The sequence below is a fragment of the Bidens hawaiensis genome, unplaced genomic scaffold (genome assembly GCF_021521415.1).
Source record: "Bidens hawaiensis isolate Kalapana, Puna unplaced genomic scaffold, B.hawaiensis_p1.1 tig00002306_1, whole genome shotgun sequence".
Taxonomy (NCBI): Eukaryota; Viridiplantae; Streptophyta; class Magnoliopsida; order Asterales; family Asteraceae; genus Bidens; species Bidens hawaiensis.
In genome coordinates, this window is record NW_027491123.1 from 1,287,308 (window position 1) to 1,306,143 (window position 18,836).

The 18,836-nt window shown below is 42.4% G+C and overlaps 2 protein-coding genes across 2 annotated transcripts; one reads left to right on the plus strand and one right to left on the minus strand.

Moving 5' to 3' along the window:
* Positions 1–397: 397 nt before the first annotated feature.
* On the plus strand, positions 398–3,059 carry LOC143615744 (uncharacterized). Its single transcript, XM_077088797.1, has 6 exons — positions 398–772; positions 842–950; positions 2,046–2,137; positions 2,219–2,477; positions 2,608–2,751; positions 2,892–3,059. The coding sequence occupies exons 1-6, from the start codon at positions 426–428 to the stop codon at positions 2,988–2,990; spliced, it is 1,050 nt and encodes a 349-aa protein (XP_076944912.1). The 5' UTR covers positions 398–425; the 3' UTR covers positions 2,991–3,059.
* An 856-nt stretch (positions 3,060–3,915) lies between these two features.
* Positions 3,916–17,974, minus strand: LOC143615752 (autophagy-related protein 18d-like). Its single transcript, XM_077088802.1, has 5 exons — positions 17,956–17,974; positions 7,047–7,747; positions 5,877–6,138; positions 4,209–4,332; positions 3,916–4,128 (listed from the first exon to the last, which is right to left on the minus strand). Exons 2-5 carry the CDS (start codon positions 7,731–7,733, stop codon positions 4,035–4,037), a joined length of 1,167 nt encoding a protein of 388 aa, XP_076944917.1. The 5' UTR covers positions 7,734–7,747; positions 17,956–17,974; the 3' UTR covers positions 3,916–4,034.
* Between the last annotated feature and the right edge of the window lie 862 nt (positions 17,975–18,836).

Consider the following 18,836-nt stretch of genomic DNA (forward strand, 5'->3'; position numbering starts at 1 on the left):
AACTAACAATAAAACCAAAATTGATGGTTAGAGACTATACATGCAAGTTTTAAACATTATGAACAGTACATAAAATTTAGCTCAAACAATAGAGCCTATTTGTGGAATGCTCTTTATAAAATATATATATTCAAATATTATTTAAATTATAATATATATATATATATGTGTGTATGTATGAGTGTGTGTGAGAGAGGGGGTCCGTCAAACCTTGTCCGTCTTCTCGTTTGCATGTTCAAACTTAACACAAGAAGGATGTTGTGGATGCTCTTACACCACAAGTGTTGTGGTCCTTGTTTGGCGCCACCAAATCACGTGGAGCTTAGTATTCCCCTGTGAAAGTTCTATATAATTGACTTTGGCTTCAAAAACACAGGAAGGAAATTATTACATAATAATAATAATAATAATAATAATCGGAAAAAATGGAAGCTTTGGTGTGCAGGAAGCTTGGAGATCCAACAACACCACCGGATTCATCACAAACCACCGCTTTAAGTCTCTCAACATCTCAAAGCATCCCCACACTCACTTCCCCGACTTCAGTCAGAGTCCGAATTAAATCGACCAGCTTGAATTACCTCAACTACCTTCAGGTTCTCGGTAACTATCAGGAAAAACCCGCTCTACCTTTCGTTCCAGGATCCGACTACTCCGGTGTCGTCGAATCCGTGGGTACGGACGTCACAAAATTCAAAGTTGGCGATCGTGTTTGTTCTGCTGCAACTTCTGGTTCTTTTGCTCAGTTTATTGTTGCTGATGAGAAGGAATTGTGAGTCATTGTGTTGTGTTGTGTTATGTTATGTTATGTGATTGAGTTTGATTGAGAGATTGATTGAAGGTATGGAGTTCCTGAGGGGTGTGATCTGGTGGCTGCAGCTGCACTTCCAATTGCGTATGGAACGTCTCACGTGGCATTGATTCATAGAGCTAATATTAAGCCTGGTCAGGTATTATTATTAATATTATTATTATCAGACTAACCATCTGAAGTATAGAATAATAATTGCGAAAATGGAAATTATGTTGTTACAATTTGCATTTTGAATCATTATGCATGTTTCTAACAACCAACATAATTTCATAATAAAACGCTCTATTTAAACACCATTCAAATGCTATCCACACACCACTGTATGGCCCGTATACTATCTAGATTCTAGACAACACTTGTATGTGTTAAACCTTAGACAAACGAATCAATAACACCATAGACGATATTGCGTAAAACGTTTATGCAACTCTTTTCATTAATAAAAAACAAGAACAAAATAAATTCTACCACTCTAAAAATAAACCTATTGATGGGTTTGTATAACACTCACAATTCTAATCCTACTCAAACTAGGAAACATAATCATACTAGACTTCTACTTTATCTAATAATACTAAATAAAAGATAACTATGACACCAAGTTATTCAACTTGGTCCATGAACTTTTGATCTCCATCAAACCGCCCTTTGAGATCTTCCATACCACCCTTATACTTTTCGTATTAACCATTCGCGTCCTTCAAGTTGGTGTTGCTCCAAGTTTTACAGTATGACCATATGGGCCGTATGCCAGGCGGAAAAGTGGTCAAACGGGCAGTTTTGATAGTCATATGGGTTGTATGATCGGGCGGAAAAGATCATGCAGGCCATATGATAGGAGGAAAGTCATACACGCCGTATGATAGGGCGGTAAAGTCAAATGAGCCGTATGATAATGTGGAAAAGTCACGTTGGCCATATAATAGGGCTGAAAAGTCAAACAGGCCGTATGCACGTATGCTATGGTGGAAAAGTCATATAGGACTGGTCGTATGAAGGATAGTCATGTTTGGCCACTAACAATATGAGTTGCATGATCTTTTTCGTCCTATCATACCGCTCATATGATAATGACATCATCGTAGCATGCATGATACATTTGGGGGTTTTGTATCGACAGCATGACCCTAGCATAATATTTAAAAACTTAAAAGGTTTCAAGACTCGAAATTTGATGTCAAAGTATGTTGTGCTATGGACTTACGGGTTCGTTTTTTATGCTCAACTACAGGTATTGTTAGTTCTTGGTGCAGCAGGAGGTGTTGGTTTTCCAGCTGTTCAAATTGGCAAAATTTGTGGTGCAATAGTCATTGCTGTGGCCAGGTGTGTGCTTCTTCCATATGAAATTACTATACTACCCCTAGTTTTCCAAATATTGTACGTTGACTTTGTTTGACTTCTCAGAGGAAGTGAGAAAGTAGAGCTTTTGAAGTCAATGGGTGTTGACCACGTTGTTGACTCGAGCAAAGACAATGTTATTGAAAGCGTGAAGGCGTTTTTAAAAACAAGAAACCTCAAAGGAGTTGATGTTTTATATGATCCGGTTGGTGGCAAGCTTACGAAAGAAAGCTTGAAGTTGTTGACTTGGTCAGCACAAATTTTGGTTATAGGGTTTGCGAGTGGTGTGGTACCTGTTATTCCTGCTAATATTGCTCTTGTTAAGGTAAATCAATTGCTTGATTTTTACCTTTGATAATATAAGTTTTGTTGTTTCGAGTATGAAATCGATTATTCTTTAGTTTCCTGAAGAACTGGAAACAAAATGTGACCCACAAAAATGTTTTTTGATTCAGAATTGGACAATTCATGGAATGTATTGGGGCAGCTATCCAGCGAATGATCAAGGTTTATATGCAGACACCATAAAACAATTGTTATCTTGGTTGGCAAGAGGCTTAATTACCATTAACATTTCTCGTTCGTACAAACTCCAAGAGGTATGTCTAGTTTAGTATTTAACACGCTAATTATTTATAAAATTTAACGAAAAAAGTAGATGACAAAAGCTGTTCTAGGAAATCAACCAACTCAGTTTTAACTTTTGGTTTGATGTCTAAGATGTAAATGTTGTTTGCAGGCGCATCTTGCATTTTTGGATATTAGGGACCGGAAAGTAATTGGGAAGGTGATGATTACTTTTGATGATCCGAAAAGCATAACTTGTTCTAGGCTCTAGACGAGTGGTCTTGATTTGTAATAGTGTATCAGTTTCCCTAGTATGAAGATTGTAGCATCTTACTTGGGACACGCTGACTGATACAGTACAGTAATCAGAGATACTAGTAAAGACGGAAATAAGTATTCGAAATCAAAATTCGTGTTATTACAAAGATGGGTCCAGTAAGTGACGAAATACTTATTATTTCTACCGAATAATATTCACGATTAAAATGCTAATAATAGTGTATCTTTTTTTTTTCTTTAGAATCAGTGAAATACTTACTATTTTAACCCTCGTTTCGCCAAAATGCCATTTGTGGTAGTGGTTAACGTCTATAATCCCGTAATTCATAAAATTCTGTTCCTCAAATTTGATCAAATTCCCCAAGAACACATATAGATAAATTTTTGGTTTAGCTACACAATCAAAATTAATTTAACTAAATTGATTTTAAACATCATATACGATGTTTATAAGCCAATAACAGGATTTAACTTTGTTTACGTTGAAATGGCTACAAATCAACTAGCTCGACAAGTTTATGAACGTCAAAGGTGGATATTACATCTTAGGTTAATATGCAGATCAAACGCTTTTCATCGTAAACGACATCTTAGGTTATATACAATAATACAAACGAATCGCCTGTGCACTGTAAGGCCATGTGGCATAGACACTGCAATCTGCATTGCCGCATAGGTTAGATGACCGATGAAGAGGTTCTTTGGCTGCTTGAGATACGCTTATTGGTAGACAGAATTACGATAGATATACAAGTGCTACTGAAAAGTTATCCTGTGCTCGACACAAAGTAGTAAATTACACCATCATAATCCACATAAAATATAATAACCAGCTGCACATCTGTCACTCCCAACCACCACAAAACATATGACATGGTTGGCCCACTGCCTTTTATATTATTACTTTCTTTTTAAGATTCATGTAAAATGAAAGCCAATAGATAACAAGTTGGAAGCTCAAAGTCCTTATTTAGACAAATGCAAGTTGGTAATATTCACATTTTAGGGAAATTAGAATTCAGAATTCTTGCAGTGTTTATCCAGACTTGAGTTCTGTTTTCAGGAAACGTACATACTCGTGTTGTATCATCTCTCCTCCGTTCACAGGATCAAATGCGCACCTGTAGAAACTGATTGTTTCACAGATTATTATTTTATTATATTTCAAAAAAGAATAAGCAAACTTTTTTCAGCTAGTGATGATGAGTACCTTCCATTCATGCCCACAATAATCACTGTGTTTTGTGATCCAAATGCGGACATGTACTGGCTGCTTTCAGGCAAGTGAAACCGAGCAAATGACCATTCTGAACTAAAGTATTTTGGCAACATGCCTACACATATCACAAGAATATGACAGTATGTAAGCCACATTTCTAGTTTAACTTTAAACCAATAATTATGAATTTTCTTAAAGAAAGAATCTTCTCCTGCTCCAAATGTGGTTAATACTACAAGTGGAAAGATTACTTTTGGGAAGGGCCAAATGTTGGGTTGACTAGGAACACTTTTGTCCAAAAATCTTGTAATAATTAGCAGAGTTCTAAACGAGCCGAGCCGCTTATAAGCTAGTCGAGACTGGCTTGCTAAAATCTTCATACTGAGCTGAGTTTAAACGAGCCCGAGTCTTGAGTCTAAACTGAAGCTCGTTTATTAAACGAGCTTGAGCATCATAGGTGGCTTGACTAGGCGTGCGTGCATAAACGAACCTATTATTTATATATAAATACTAATTTTTAATTTAATATAATAAATATGTATTACATAATGAATATTATTATATGTATAATTATTATAAAAATGACTATATTATATTTTATGTTATATGCAAAACTATAAAATAAATAGATAAATATACATATATAATGTCAAATTACTTAATTGTCCACAAACATCAATACAAACTGTTTGATGCCTCTAAATTTTAAACGTGTCACATGTAGAGTTGTAAAATTAAAAAATATACATCTTAATCTACTCAAATATATTTTGACTATCCATCTAGAATTCATTCTTTCGAGTAGGTTCAGGGGAATTTTCGTTATTTTTACAACTATGAAGCTAAAACTAAGTGGCATTTTGTCCCTAACTTCAGGGGCGGATTTAATACGGGTTCTTCGGGTTCACGGGAACCCATTGATTTTCAAATTTTACGTTAAAAGGATATATATAAAAGTATTAGTGAACCCATAGATTTTTAGTAGTGAACCCATATCAAAAAGTTTAATATGGTGTAGTGGTAAACTCCTTTAAAACCTTGCCAATAGTTTGAATTTTGAAAGGTCTCAAGTTCAAGTCTTTTAAAGGCCCACTTTGATACATTTTTTTCCTTTTTGGTAAACAATCACAATGCTATTAGTTTGTGTTTTATTTGAAATGTCTCAAGTTCAAGACTTTTTAAATCCGATTTTGGTAATTTTTTTTTTTTTTTAGTAAACCATTATTGTGTATTTAGTTGGGGTTTTTAATAGCTAAAAAAAGAACGTTTTCGCTTCTGATTATTTCCATACCTATTCACACATCACGCATCCACAACCCATTTCTTGTAATTTTTTTCCCATTTTTAATGACCTTACATGTTTTTTAAATTAACATATTGTTTTATTATGGTATCGTATTATATAATATCCTCTGACAAGGCCCGACCGGCCCGAAAAATTTAACGCTTGGTTATGTGAAATTTGAACACCGAAAAAAGGTGAATCCATAGGAAAAAAAATCCTGGATCCGCCACTGCCTAACTTGATACTTTGATGACTACTAAAATTATTTTAATAGTTTTGTAGCCTTAAGGAATAACTTTTAAACAATAACACTAGTGTAGCATATGTATTACCTCAAACATAAACTCATACAATTTAAGAATTCTTTGTATTACCTTTCATGAAAGACAGTGAAGAACCAGGATTGGGACCCACAGCACTTGGTGAAATTAGGACATCAAGAGAAGATGAAGAATTCTGTTGTAATAATACCGGAAAATGACTAACTGCAGATTGAGTTGATGGATCCTCACTAACCACCCGCACTCTGAGGCTAAATATATGCACGGTACCTTTATCACTTGACACAGCCAACCACTGAACATTTGGAGAAAGGGCAATACCGTAAATATCAGCTCTATCCACTCCTCTGCGTACCTATAACAACATATATTTACAGAAATGACTGAATTTGATTTGATGTTTTTTCTTCATGCCTTCACTAGTTCAAAGCCGTTTCTTACAAGTAGGGGTGTAAACAAGCCATGCCACTCTTTAGCTACTCGAGATCGGTTTGCTAAAAGCATGAATTGAGCCGAACTTAAGTGAGCTCGAGCCTACAAAAAGCTGGTTTAGCAAACGAGACTGAGCCAGAGCTCCCACTTATCGAGGTCGATCTGGCTCGCAAGCCTAAATGAGCCTCTTATTTATAAATTTTCAATTAATACATTAAATACATATTTTATAATAATTATTATTATATATAAAAATGCTAATTAACATATATGTAAAATATAATTATAAATGTATATGCATTATTTAATAAATACTAAACGAGCCGCGCTCGAGCTCTCGTAAGTTAAATGAGCCTCTCATGCTAGGCACGTGTACACCCCTAATTATTAGATGACCTCCAATCTCTTGTCTATTTTTCAACACTTTTTTTCTACCTTCATTTGTCCAAAAACTGTCTAATATAAGATCTTTTCAATCAAATAGAGGTGAAAACGTTTAGCAGGTTGGGAAACAGGTTAAAAAAATGTTCTTTTTTAAGGTTTGGGTCGAATCATGTTGATCCACAAGCACTTTATTGTTCATTCTTGTTGAATTTTCTATGAATAATTGTATGTGAAATATGATTTCAAAACTCTTTATTACTAATAATCTAACTAAGCATTTAAAATACTTGGTGGGTGATTTTCAACTTACTTGACTCATTCAACCTGTTTGACCAACATTAGATGGAACATAACCCAAATCGACCCATTTACAAATGGAGCAAATTTTTCGCCTCCAAAATTTACATGTATTGAAATGGATATTTCATATGAAAAAACATAGAATACCTCTTGTAATCGAGTCCCATCCATTGTGTTAAAAATTCTAATTAACGTGCCCTTTGTGCTGGCAGTAGCAAGAAGAAGTCCATCCATAGTCATGGTCAAACACGCAATCCTAGAATCATGAGCATTGATCAACTTTGTCATATTCAGTCCAAAATGTTCAACCCTAACTTGACCTCTTCTTAAACCTGGGCAAGCCAATACAGATGTATTCACCTGATGTGATAAACAACAAAGCCCTCTAGGGTTTGCTAGAGTTTCTATCTGATGTAGAAGCTTTAGATCCATAAAGTTATAAACATATATCTTATGTTCAAGAACAACAACAATCTGGTCACGTCTTAATTTAACCGCCCTAACTTCTGACCTAAATGAAAATTCACCAATGCAACGACTCTGATGATCGTCCCAAATTATAACTTTATTTGGAGGGTATTGTGTGTTGGATTTTCCACCAACGAGTGCTAAAATGTTGCTTCTGAAAAGCATTTCAATAATCCCAAATCCTCCACTTTTTAAATCACGCCTGAAGGTTTCTTTAAACGGATCACAGTTGTATATACGAAAGCCATGGTTTGTACCAGCTGCAAAACAGCCATAATCTTGGTTCCATGATACTGATAATAAGTTAACTTCAGTGCCTTCAATCTCTGTGTTTGAATTGCTAGAGGGATCATAGGTAGTATCCATTGGGAGCTCAAATGCTGCAAAATGTGGTTATTGCAATCATTGTGATGTTGAAACAGCCAAATTCATAGGGCAAGAACAAAGAAAGAACAGTCATTAAAGCAACTAAGAGCTGTAAAAAGTTCAATAAACACAATCAATTTTCGTTACACGAATGACATGATAAAATATAGACCCGCAATTCCAACTTTTCAAGAATTAAACAAGTTGAAACAACAATGGCATGCTGCAAATAGATATCAAGTAAAAGCTAAGAGATCGTGTGAAAAACTTAGATAAGAAAAATGACATAGTTGAACTACATGCTACAATGAAATTTGCTACAAGTTGTGTCAGGCTTATTCTCAAGCTTCTACATTTTAAAAGATTGCTGATTTCATGGCATAGATGAGTAAAATTCAATAAAACGTGTATAATATTGAGAACCGGAAACTTACTTGTGAAACATACTGCAACAATAGAAATGTACGGTAAGCATACATTTTTTCTATCAACTTATAAAGATAAGTTTGTGACAAATCTTGCAATACACATATATAACAAGAACTCTCTCTATGTATCTCTTGCTGAGTAAGCATTCATTGTTTTCTATCTACCAACACTAGGAAGAGCATTGCTGCTAGCTAAGGTCATAAAGAAAGTAAATGAAATGCTGCATACAGTTAACCAGATGAAACATTTATATCCACTAAATCCAGCGTAGTTATTACAATGCATATCTCATGTAGTCATGTCATTAACACATTTGGTTGCATTATAATGATTGAACCTCTTCTTGTAATTTCGTGAACTTTCAAGCAATGCATTCAACCAAACACTTACCTTTTTTTATGCAGAAGACTTCGTTAATAGCAGGTAACAATAATCATTCAAGAATTCTCATCTGTCATATTGAAAACATATTCTATCCTTCAGAAAATGATGTATTCATGGAAAAAAAAAATGCAAGGATGAAGAGGTAGGTCCCAGCAGAGCCCAGTTGGACCCGCAAGACTCACCTTAAACAGGGACGTCTGCGCAGAGACCAACTGATCCGCAGGACCAACCATGCTCAGAGACGTAACGTCCTTACGCGCAGTACGCAAGCTGGTCCCGCAGGAAATGCCTCCCAATGGTGAAGGACTCCGCCTGTCCCCGCAGCCTCGGATACAAGCCATTAGGGAAGGCCACCCGCGCAGCATGGCTACACGCACAAGGCACTTAACTCTCCCCAGTGTCACCTGAAGGAATGAGCAAAGGCGGGAGGGGGAAAACTCCCGCCTAAATGAGCCAGTCCGTATGATGGAGGATCTTTTGTGTGATACCTGACGAGGTACAGACAAAAGATCTGACCAAGAATGCGACAGCTCACTGACAGCAGCATGGCAGACAGCACGCCACAGCACTGTGACCAATAGCCGCCGCCTACCCACCAACTCCTGCCATACCACGTGCCTAGCCTGTAGTTGGCAGAAGAGGAAGAGTGCACGACACGCCTGCTCTGTGTCAGCCGCTACCTATCCACCACTCACAGGCAGGGCACGTGCATAGGTTACAGTTGGTAGCGTGTTGGGCCGGCTAAACCCCTTGGAAACCTACCTTCGGCTATAAATACCCCAATGGTATGATCATCTTACAACATCTTATCTTATCATATATACCTGATATCTGCTCTAGCAATCTCTTAATATACTTTTATATTTAAAGAGCAATCTAGTCTGATTCTCAGGCCGGAGGGTGGTCACAAGGAGGAACCCCCCCCTTCTCAGTGACGAGCTCACGGTGTCTGTTTTGCAGGTTATCAGAAGAACCATCTTCCAAGGGTCTGACCCCTCGTGGGAAACAGCTCTCCAACCCCCAGGTTACCAGTAATCTGCCCGGGGTCAGGTCAGTGTTTCTTCATTGGCGCCATCCGTGCATAAAGCTAGAACTTCATTTTTCTCCAGTTTTTTCAAACTTCTAGAAAGATGGTTAAAGAAACTCCGGTAACCACAACCCCAGCTACTGGAGGGAATACCGGCAACACAGTTTTTACAAACACTACCCCGGTTACCCAAGCCGGGGCAAGTGAAGTAAATTTTACGAACACTACCCCAGTTACCCAAGCTGGGGCAAGTGCAGTAAATAATCGCCCACTGGGATTCACCGATACCCAGTTTAAAAAACGAACAAGACTCCCCCGCCAAACTCTCGATGAAGTTAAGGCATGGGCGGAGGCACGACAAAAGGAATTCCAAGCTGAGTTGGACGAACGCTTGCGTTCCGTCCAACAGGCCGACGAATTCGAAGAATACTTGGACAATGACTCGGAGGAATCCGACTCCGACGCGAACCCTCGCCATAGGGCAAAAGGGAAGCGTAAGGAAACGGACTCCCAACCGAGAAGGCATTTTGGACAAGCCTTCAAACCAAAAAGCACAGGTGGAAGTTCACGAGACTTCTCCAAAACGTTCAGACCGAACGTTGCAAATGCGGGAACGTCCAAATTTGCAAGGGACATTGCGGAAGCAATTGCCCCAAAAAGTGCCAAACAAATGCCCAACATAGGCACTTATGATGGTATGTCCGACCCAGACGACCATTTGAACAGGTTCATAGCAGGGGCAACCGTCAGCAACTGGACGGAACCCACGTGGTGTTACATGTTTCAAATGACGCTGGTGGGGGCTGCTAGGGTTTGGTTTGATCGTTTACCGGTTAACCACATTTACGACTGGGCAGACTTCCAGCAGAAGTTTAGCCAACACTTCAGCCAGCAGCGAAAGTATACCGAGGAGCAATGGACAATCCTCAAATGCATACGGGAAGAAGATGAATCTCTGCCAAACTTCATCACTCGCTTCAACTCAAAGAAGTTAAGTTTGGGCAATATCAGCGAGGATCTTGTTCGCGCAGCCTTCATCCAGGGCGCGCAGGACCCAGAGCTTATCCGCACCCTAACGGGTAAAGATGGAATGCCATCCACATGGGATGGCATCATGACAGCAGCCAAACGCTATGCGGAAACGGAGAAGCAACTGGGTAGAGACCTTCCGCAGAGCACAAACCTTTACACCCAGAGGACGAGAGAGGACAACGTCCTCACCGCCCGATTGAACAAAAAACGGAAGCAAGGAATTTGGCAGTCAAGGGTAAACTTTGACACCTCATCCGGCTTACAGCACCGATTGGGTGAAAGGGATAATGTAAAGCTGCACCGGAACTCCAGATGGACGCCACTTACCAAAAGCGTCACTGACATATTTGCTACTGAAGAGCTCCCATGGCCAAAGCCTCCAGTAATCCGACATCGTCACGATGCTGATCGGAGCAAGTACTGTGACTATCACAGAACAAAAGGCCACAACACTGAAGAATGCATAGACGTAAAAGACATGGTCGAAACATTCGTCAGAGATGGGACGCTCGCACACCTCGTGGCGAAATAAAAGCTAAGCAGGCAGGCAGGTGCGTGTGGAACCATGGCTGGGGTAAACATGAATAAAAAATCAGCTTCAATATGGAGACTACATGCTGCGTAAAGAACGAGATCCCGAAACAGGTGCGTGTCGGCTCTATGGCACTCCTGTCCCAACATGGAAGGGAGTTCAATTACACAGTTTGCATGTAATCAATTCCAATTTGTACAGAAAAGGCCAAAAGCCACTTCTAATGGAAATGATTCTCTTTCAAACGTCGAAGCTGATGATTTACATTTATACTTTTGTACACACTAATATGCCGGTTTTCACCGCATAATTACAAAAAACGTCATTGCATGGGAAGGCGGTCCTACCCGCACGAACCCAAAAAGCATGATAAACCTTCACGCAGGTCAGTTGAAGGGAAAAAAAAAAGTTACCATATGAAAGTGCTAGTCTATCCGCATGAATCATTCGAGGGAACTGCACCAACCTATCAACAACCGCGCGTGGGACGGTTCAAAATTCTTAAGAGGAAAAGGTAAACCTATACGCAGGTCAGATATGGGTAAAGTTATGCCATCCTACTAAGTGCAAGTGACGGGTCTACCCGCACAATCATGAAAGAGGAAGCAAAACTTCACACCTATTATCAACCACGTTCAAAGGTTAACTTATCCTCAACAGGCAAACCTTCACGCAGGTCAGTTGAAGGAGGAGTTCAATTATTCCATTAAATGAAAGTGCTGGTCTATCCGCATGAATCATGAAAGGAAAATGAACACTAACCTATCAACAACCGCGCGTCGAACGGTTAAAACTATCCAACACTGGTGACGGCATTCACATTACGTGAAGTCGTTGCGTGGGAAGGCGGTCTTACCCGCACGAACCCAATAACATGGCAAACCTTCACGCAGGTCAGTTGAAGAAGTGTTCAATTATTCCATTAAATGAAAGTGCCGGTCTATCCGCACGAATCATGAAAGGAAGATGAACACTAACCTATCGACAACCGCGCGTCGAACGGTTCAAAACAAAATTCTTAGAGGAAAGAAAAACCTACACGCAGGTCAGGTATGGGTAAAGTTTTGCCATCCTACTAAGTGCAAGTGACGGTTCTACCCGCGCAATCACGAAAGAGGGAGCAAAACTTCACACCTATTATCAACCACGTTCAAAGGTTAACTTATCCTCAAAAAGTAAGAAAAACCTACACGCAGGTTAGATAAAAGTTAAAGTTTAGCCATCCTACCAAGTGCAAGTGACGGTTCTACCCGCACAATCACGAAGGAGGAAGCGAAACTTTAACCCACTATCAACCACGTTCAAAGGTTCTTATTCTAAACACTTGGAAAATTGCTATTTTAAACTAAGTATGCAAGTCATAAGTTTATAAAGCAAAGAATCCAATGAAAGGAATAACAATCGTATATTTCAATGATATATTACAACAGTGGCCGGGTAACTACCCGCCTAAAAGAAATCTATACAAAGCTAAGTCTACCCTAGCAGTGGGAAGGGATCTTCAGGATCAGGCTTCAGGGCCACCTCCGCTTGGACCAGCACCGTCAGAGAGCGGCTGCCCAAGGAAAGCCTTAAGGATGTTTAGCCCATCATCAGCAGCAGCAGCTTCATTCACCTTCTCCACCACTGGATGCGGGAAGGCAGCGTACTGGTTCACAGCTTGGTCATAAGCAGCTTCAGTATTAACATTGAATAAAGGGAAGTTGGAGGGCGGAAAGCCTCTCTCAGCAAACCCAAGACCAAGCAGGAAGCCAGTCTTCTCCCCATCCTCATGAGAAGCGTTGAGGGCTGCGCTCATCGCATCGTCATAAGAGGTCTCTGAAAGGACCCGACGCACAACCTACAAAAGAATACAAGTTAGAACATTTTCTAATTACGAGCGGAAAGCGTAAAGAAAAAGATAAAGATACCTGAGGCAACGCTTCTCGAAGCAGCCATTGGAGGGTAGCTTGACTTTCTTTGTAAGCACGTTCGGCTCCGCTTTTATCAAGGTTGGCAAGTTGAACTTCCTTAGCGGCAGCCTCTTCGACGCTTTTGAGTTTCCTTTCAGTGCGGTCAAGCACCCCCCTCTGGTCAAGGATCTCCTGCAGCTTCTTGGCATCTTCCATTGCCAAGGCGTCATGAGCATGCTGAAGAGCCTTTAATTTGCATTTAAGCTGCTCATTCTCTTCGCGAAGCGGCTCAGCAACAGCTTCAGCCTTGGCAGCCCTCTCAGTTGAGTTTCGCGCAGTCTCCTTAGCCAGCCGAAGCTGTTCATTCACAGCTTGGGCAGCCTTGGAGCGGGCCTCGAGTCGCGCCTGGACTTCAACCTCGAGGGCCTTGAATGCTCTCTCCTTCTCGGCGGCGGCAGCGGCCAACTGCCGGTTCTCCTCCCGCAGAGCCCGCGTCTCAGATATTTCTTTGGCGCGAGCTGCTTTTAACTTGTCGTTTTCACGACAAAGCAGCTCGACGCGGGGCTGCATCCGGGCTTGGAGAACCCGAAGCTCATTGGTTAGCCTACCCTCCTGGTAGCTAGCCATGGCTTCCCCCAACGCACCATGAGGAGCAGCGTGGCGAGCCCAATCCACGCACTCCACAGGGGTGCGAAGGGTTGTTCCTCGGCGTATGTTCCATCTTGGAACATACACTTCATTGGAATCCGACACTGCAAAAGAAACAAAGGCAGTTAGGAAAAGATGACAAAAATATACAAAGGAAAAAGAACCCTACGTACCTGTAGGGTCAATAACAGGCCGATAGCCGCCAAACCCATCACCTGAACCTAAAAGAAATCCATCCAACAGGTCAGGCAGACGGGAAGGTGGCATAGATCGGCGGGAAGCCCGGCGCGTACCTGATGGTCCGGCCGTCGGTGCCGGTGGCGCAGGTATAGTGGCAGCCGCTGTGGTAGCCATTGTTGGCGTCGCCTCCTCAGCAACAGTAACCGCCGGCTCCGTGAAAGATGTTGTAAAAATTGCACTCACGGCCGGCGGAGACACCTTCTCAGCTGGAACAGCCTCAGGAAGGCTGGAACCAACGGAAGCAGGCGCAGACGCCTGGGTCGACGCCTCGGGAAGGCTGACCGAGCCTTCCCTCATTGGCGGGGGAATACTTGCTCCAACTACACCCGGGAATGCGTCAACATCCACACCTGCACAAGCAAAAGTGTTAGAAAAATTTATTTGAAACAACAAATCTAGACAAGAATTATGGGGGTACTTACGGGGTTTCTTGAGCTTGAACGTACGGACGAGCGGGGGCGAACCCGATGGAGCCGGCCTCTTGACACCGGTAACCGTCGTCGTCGCTGCCTCCCCGGAGGTAACAGCTACAGCCTCCGGAGCGGTGGTCTCCTCACCACCGGGCTTCCCCGCCACCTCTGCACTATCTGACTCCGAGTCAGATAGGACTACCGGGTCGGCCGTAGAGGCCACCTTCTCTTTGCCTTTCCCGACGGCAGCCTTTTTCTTCCGCACCAGTGGAGGACCTTCTGCGGATTCCTCAGAAGAAGAAATGTCAACTCCAGCAGCAGGCACAGCATTGAGAGGTTCAGGGTAGAAGATAGGCTTACCTGGCCGTCGGTGGCTCAGGATCTCTTGGCCTGGCGGGTAAACCTCCACGAACCGACCCGCGGTCTGCTCTAAGATGGGCAACTCGTTCTCGTCCAGAGCACGAGTACCCATCCGCGCGGGACCATCTTCCTCCCGCGGGTTCAGGAGCGACTGAAGATCGTTCCCCTCTGAAATCAACAAGAAAGTTAGAAAAAATCGAAGTCAGCAAAATGAAACAAGACGTACCATAAGGGATAGAGTTCGAACCATATTCAAGGACGATCGGAACCTTATCCGCATTCGCCGCCTTCCACACCCGGCTCATCCCCAGCATCACCATCGCCGACTCCGGAAAACGGAAAACCGGGGACTGGACCCGAGATATCTTCGAGAACCATTCCGCCTCCTCGTAGTTGAGGGCGGGAAGGTTCGGAAGCGCCTGGCCATTCTTGAACTTCATGGCGATGGGGATGGCGCGAGCGGATATGAAGAAGAACTCTCTTCTCCATGAGCGAAGACTCCGCTCGGTGGTACAAATCTTTAAACCCTTGATACGGGTTGTAAGAGTGTACCACCCCTGGATGCACCTCCAAGTGTAGAAGGTCATCAGACGGTCAACGAGGGGCTCAAGGCCCAGTATCCGGCACACCCACTCAAAGTGCCGGACCTTGGCAATGGCCATGGGGTGCACCTCTGTCAGGTGCACACCGTGCCTCTCCAGGACACGGTACACAAACTTTGTCAACGGAAACCTAAGGTTTCCGTAGACAAAGAATGCAGCATAAACCCCGATCTTGCCACTAGGGGCATCGTACACAGTATGGTGGGGTTCAGGAAACTCAGGCTCGAGAGACTCGAGCATGAACTTCCTGACGATATACTGGTACAGATCGACAGGAAGAGAGCACTGGCATTCGCCAGCAGTCTTCTGGTCATCAGCATCATGAGAAGACATGGTGGAAGAAAGATGGAAAGAGATTTCAGGGTAATGCTTTACTGAACAGAAAAATTCGCCGGAAATTACTTGAGAAGAAGAGATAAAAGTGAAAAGTGTGAATTGCAAATAACCCTCTCCCCCTTTATATAGTAATCGCAATTAATGCGATGAATTTAATACGGAAGAGAGAGAAATCAAAGGTACAATGAAACTAGGACGCGTGGCAAAAGCAAGCTGGCAACATCTGTCACAAAGACGTATGCCAGAGATTTCGCGGCTACGCGCCCGAAATCCCGTGCCCACGCGCCTGAAAAAGCAACTGGAATGACCATGTTCTGTCACGTCACCATAACTCCCTGCACGTCCTGACACAGTCAGAAGAAACCGTCGCACGACGTTTCAGAGGTTTGGACTTATCTTTTCACCAACTCTTCGAATTTCAAAATTCAAAATTCGAAAATATTAAAAAGTAAGCGGGAAAATACCCCTTACCCCTTGGCAAGCAAGTAACCGTAAGACGGATGCGGGTACAGTGTAAAGGCAAAACCCTTCACATACCTAGCACCCGCAGGGAATTGAAGCCAAGTACCTCGGCAACCAAGTAACTATAAGACGGGTGCGGGTACAGTGTAAAGGCAAAACCCTTCACATACCTAGCACCCGCAGGGAATTGACGCCAGGAATACCTTGGAAGTAAAGTAACCGTAAGACGAGCACAGGTACAGTGTTAAGGCAAAACCCTTCACATACCTAGCGCTCCGCTGGGAATTGAAACCAAGAAGGATCTTCTGGGCAATGCTTGCGGAAACGGAAATAACATCCCCGCATAGCGGGAACGTCGAGAACTACGTTGTTTGAAGCTCCAAGATGGAATTGGTGGTCTTAACATAATTGATCACTATGTTCAAAACTACCAAAACCTCATGGAAAATACATACAACTGGGACTCAATGCTCCTGACTTGCGAGGAGGTTACAGACCTACCCGCATCATACCCAAAGACCAAGCAGGAAACTCGGGCATTTCTGCAAGTGACAAGGACTTCCGCGGAAAGAATCCCCATGGAAAACCTTACAAAACCCTTTTCAAAACCCTTTGCTCAAGTCCAAAAGTTCACCTCATTTTATTAAACACTCATGAGAAGAACATTGGACTGGGGGGACTTGAAGAGGTAGGTCCCAGCAGAGCCCAGTTGGACCCGCAAGACTCACCTTAAACAGGGACGTCTGCGCAGAGACCAACTGATCCGCAGGACCAACCATGCTCAGAGACGTAACGTCCTTACGCGCAGTACGCAAGCTGGTCCCGCAGGAAATGCCTCCCAATGGTGAAGGACTCCGCCTGTCCCCGCAGCCTCGGATACAAGCCATTAGGGAAGGCCACCCGCGCAGCATGGCTACACGCACAAGGCACTTAACTCTCCCCAGTGTCACCTGAAGGAATGAGCAAAGGCGGGAGGGGGAAAACTCCCGCCTAAATGAGCCAGTCCGTATGATGGAGGATCTTTTGTGTGATACCTGACGAGGTACAGACAAAAGATCTGACCAAGAATGCGACAGCTCACTGACAGCAGCATGGCAGACAGCACGCCACAGCACTGTGACCAATAGCCGCCGCCTACCCACCAACTCCTGCCATACCACGTGCCTAGCCTGTAGTTGGCAGAAGAGGAAGAGTGCACGACACGCCTGCTCTGTGTCAGCCGCTACCTATCCACCACTCACAGGCAGGGCACGTGCATAGGTTACAGTTGGTAGCGTGTTGGGCCGGCTAAACCCCTTGGAAACCTACCTTCGGCTATAAATACCCCAATGGTATGATCATCTTACAACATCTTATCTTATCATATATACCTGATATCTGCTCTAGCAATCTCTTAATATACTTTTATATTTAAAGAGCAATCTAGTCTGATTCTCAGGCCGGAGGGTGGTCACAAGGAGGAACCCCCCCCTTCTCAGTGACGAGCTCACGGTGTCTGTTTTGCAGGTTATCAGAAGAACCATCTTCCAAGGGTCTGACCCCTCGTGGGAAACAGCTCTCCAACCCCCAGGTTACCAGTAATCTGCCCGGGGTCAGGTCAGTGTTTCTTCAAAGAATTAACTAGGGCAATTCCTAAACTCTTATGACTTACTTATCAAATTGAAAGCTACATAAAGTCTTCACATAGATTGATTTCCAGAAACTAAAACAGCAGGCAAACAAGGAACCGATCACATAGCGAGAAAAAAAAAAAAAACTTACAGCTGTAATCATTCAAATTAGCCAATTATTATGTGCCTAAGACTTCCAATCATAATCCTAAAGTTAAAATAATAATAATAATAATAATAATAATCAAACACACTCACGAAATCATTGGAGAATCACTGGATCGCTTAATCCTCTAAATCCACACCGTCTCCGTGATCCTGCAAATTCCACATTCCGAAACGTGAAACTGAAGCAAAGCGTATGGTGAATCTGAAACACGTGAAACAAACAAATTAAAAACCCTAGAAAACAAAATCGGACGCAATTGAACCTAATTTACCTTGAATCGGAAGTGAATCGAGTTGAAATGAGGATCCGATAGTGTGTGTGTGGCAATTGAGGATTAGATTGGTTTGCAGAAATTAGAACGAGTGATTGTTGATGTGTAAGAGTGATTAGATTAGATTAGATCGGATCCGATGAGATTGAATTGGAGTGTCCGAAAGAGTTTAATTGCTGTGATTGGAGGATGAATGAAGATTGAAGAAGAAGAAGACGAGCGAGAGTATTACAATTTACAAAGTTTGTTTTACGTTCAGATGCCAACTCTAGTGGTCACAAAATAATATAATAATAATAATAATAATCCATTTTCAAACTTATTATTACATTAACTTATTATTTTTATTTAGCTATGCTTTGACTTTATTTATAAAACCTTTTCTTTTATAAATTGGACATGGCTATGGCTAAATGATAGAGCACTTGTTTTACTAGTGAGAGATACGGGGTTCAAACCTCACTATCACCAATTTATATGGGAGATATGAGAGATGGTCCTGGCTTGCCAGGGTTCAAGTCCTGATTTCACCCGGTTTTACCGGCTCCTCGCTGTCGTGCCGCTTGGCGGGCGTGGGGGTCGGGTTTTATCCGGGGAATCCCTTAATTGGTCGACCGCTAGGGGCTCTGTCCATCCGGACTCGTGGCCGACTCGGGCTACCTTTAGCCAATGGGGGCCGCTTACGAAGTACCCGGCGTT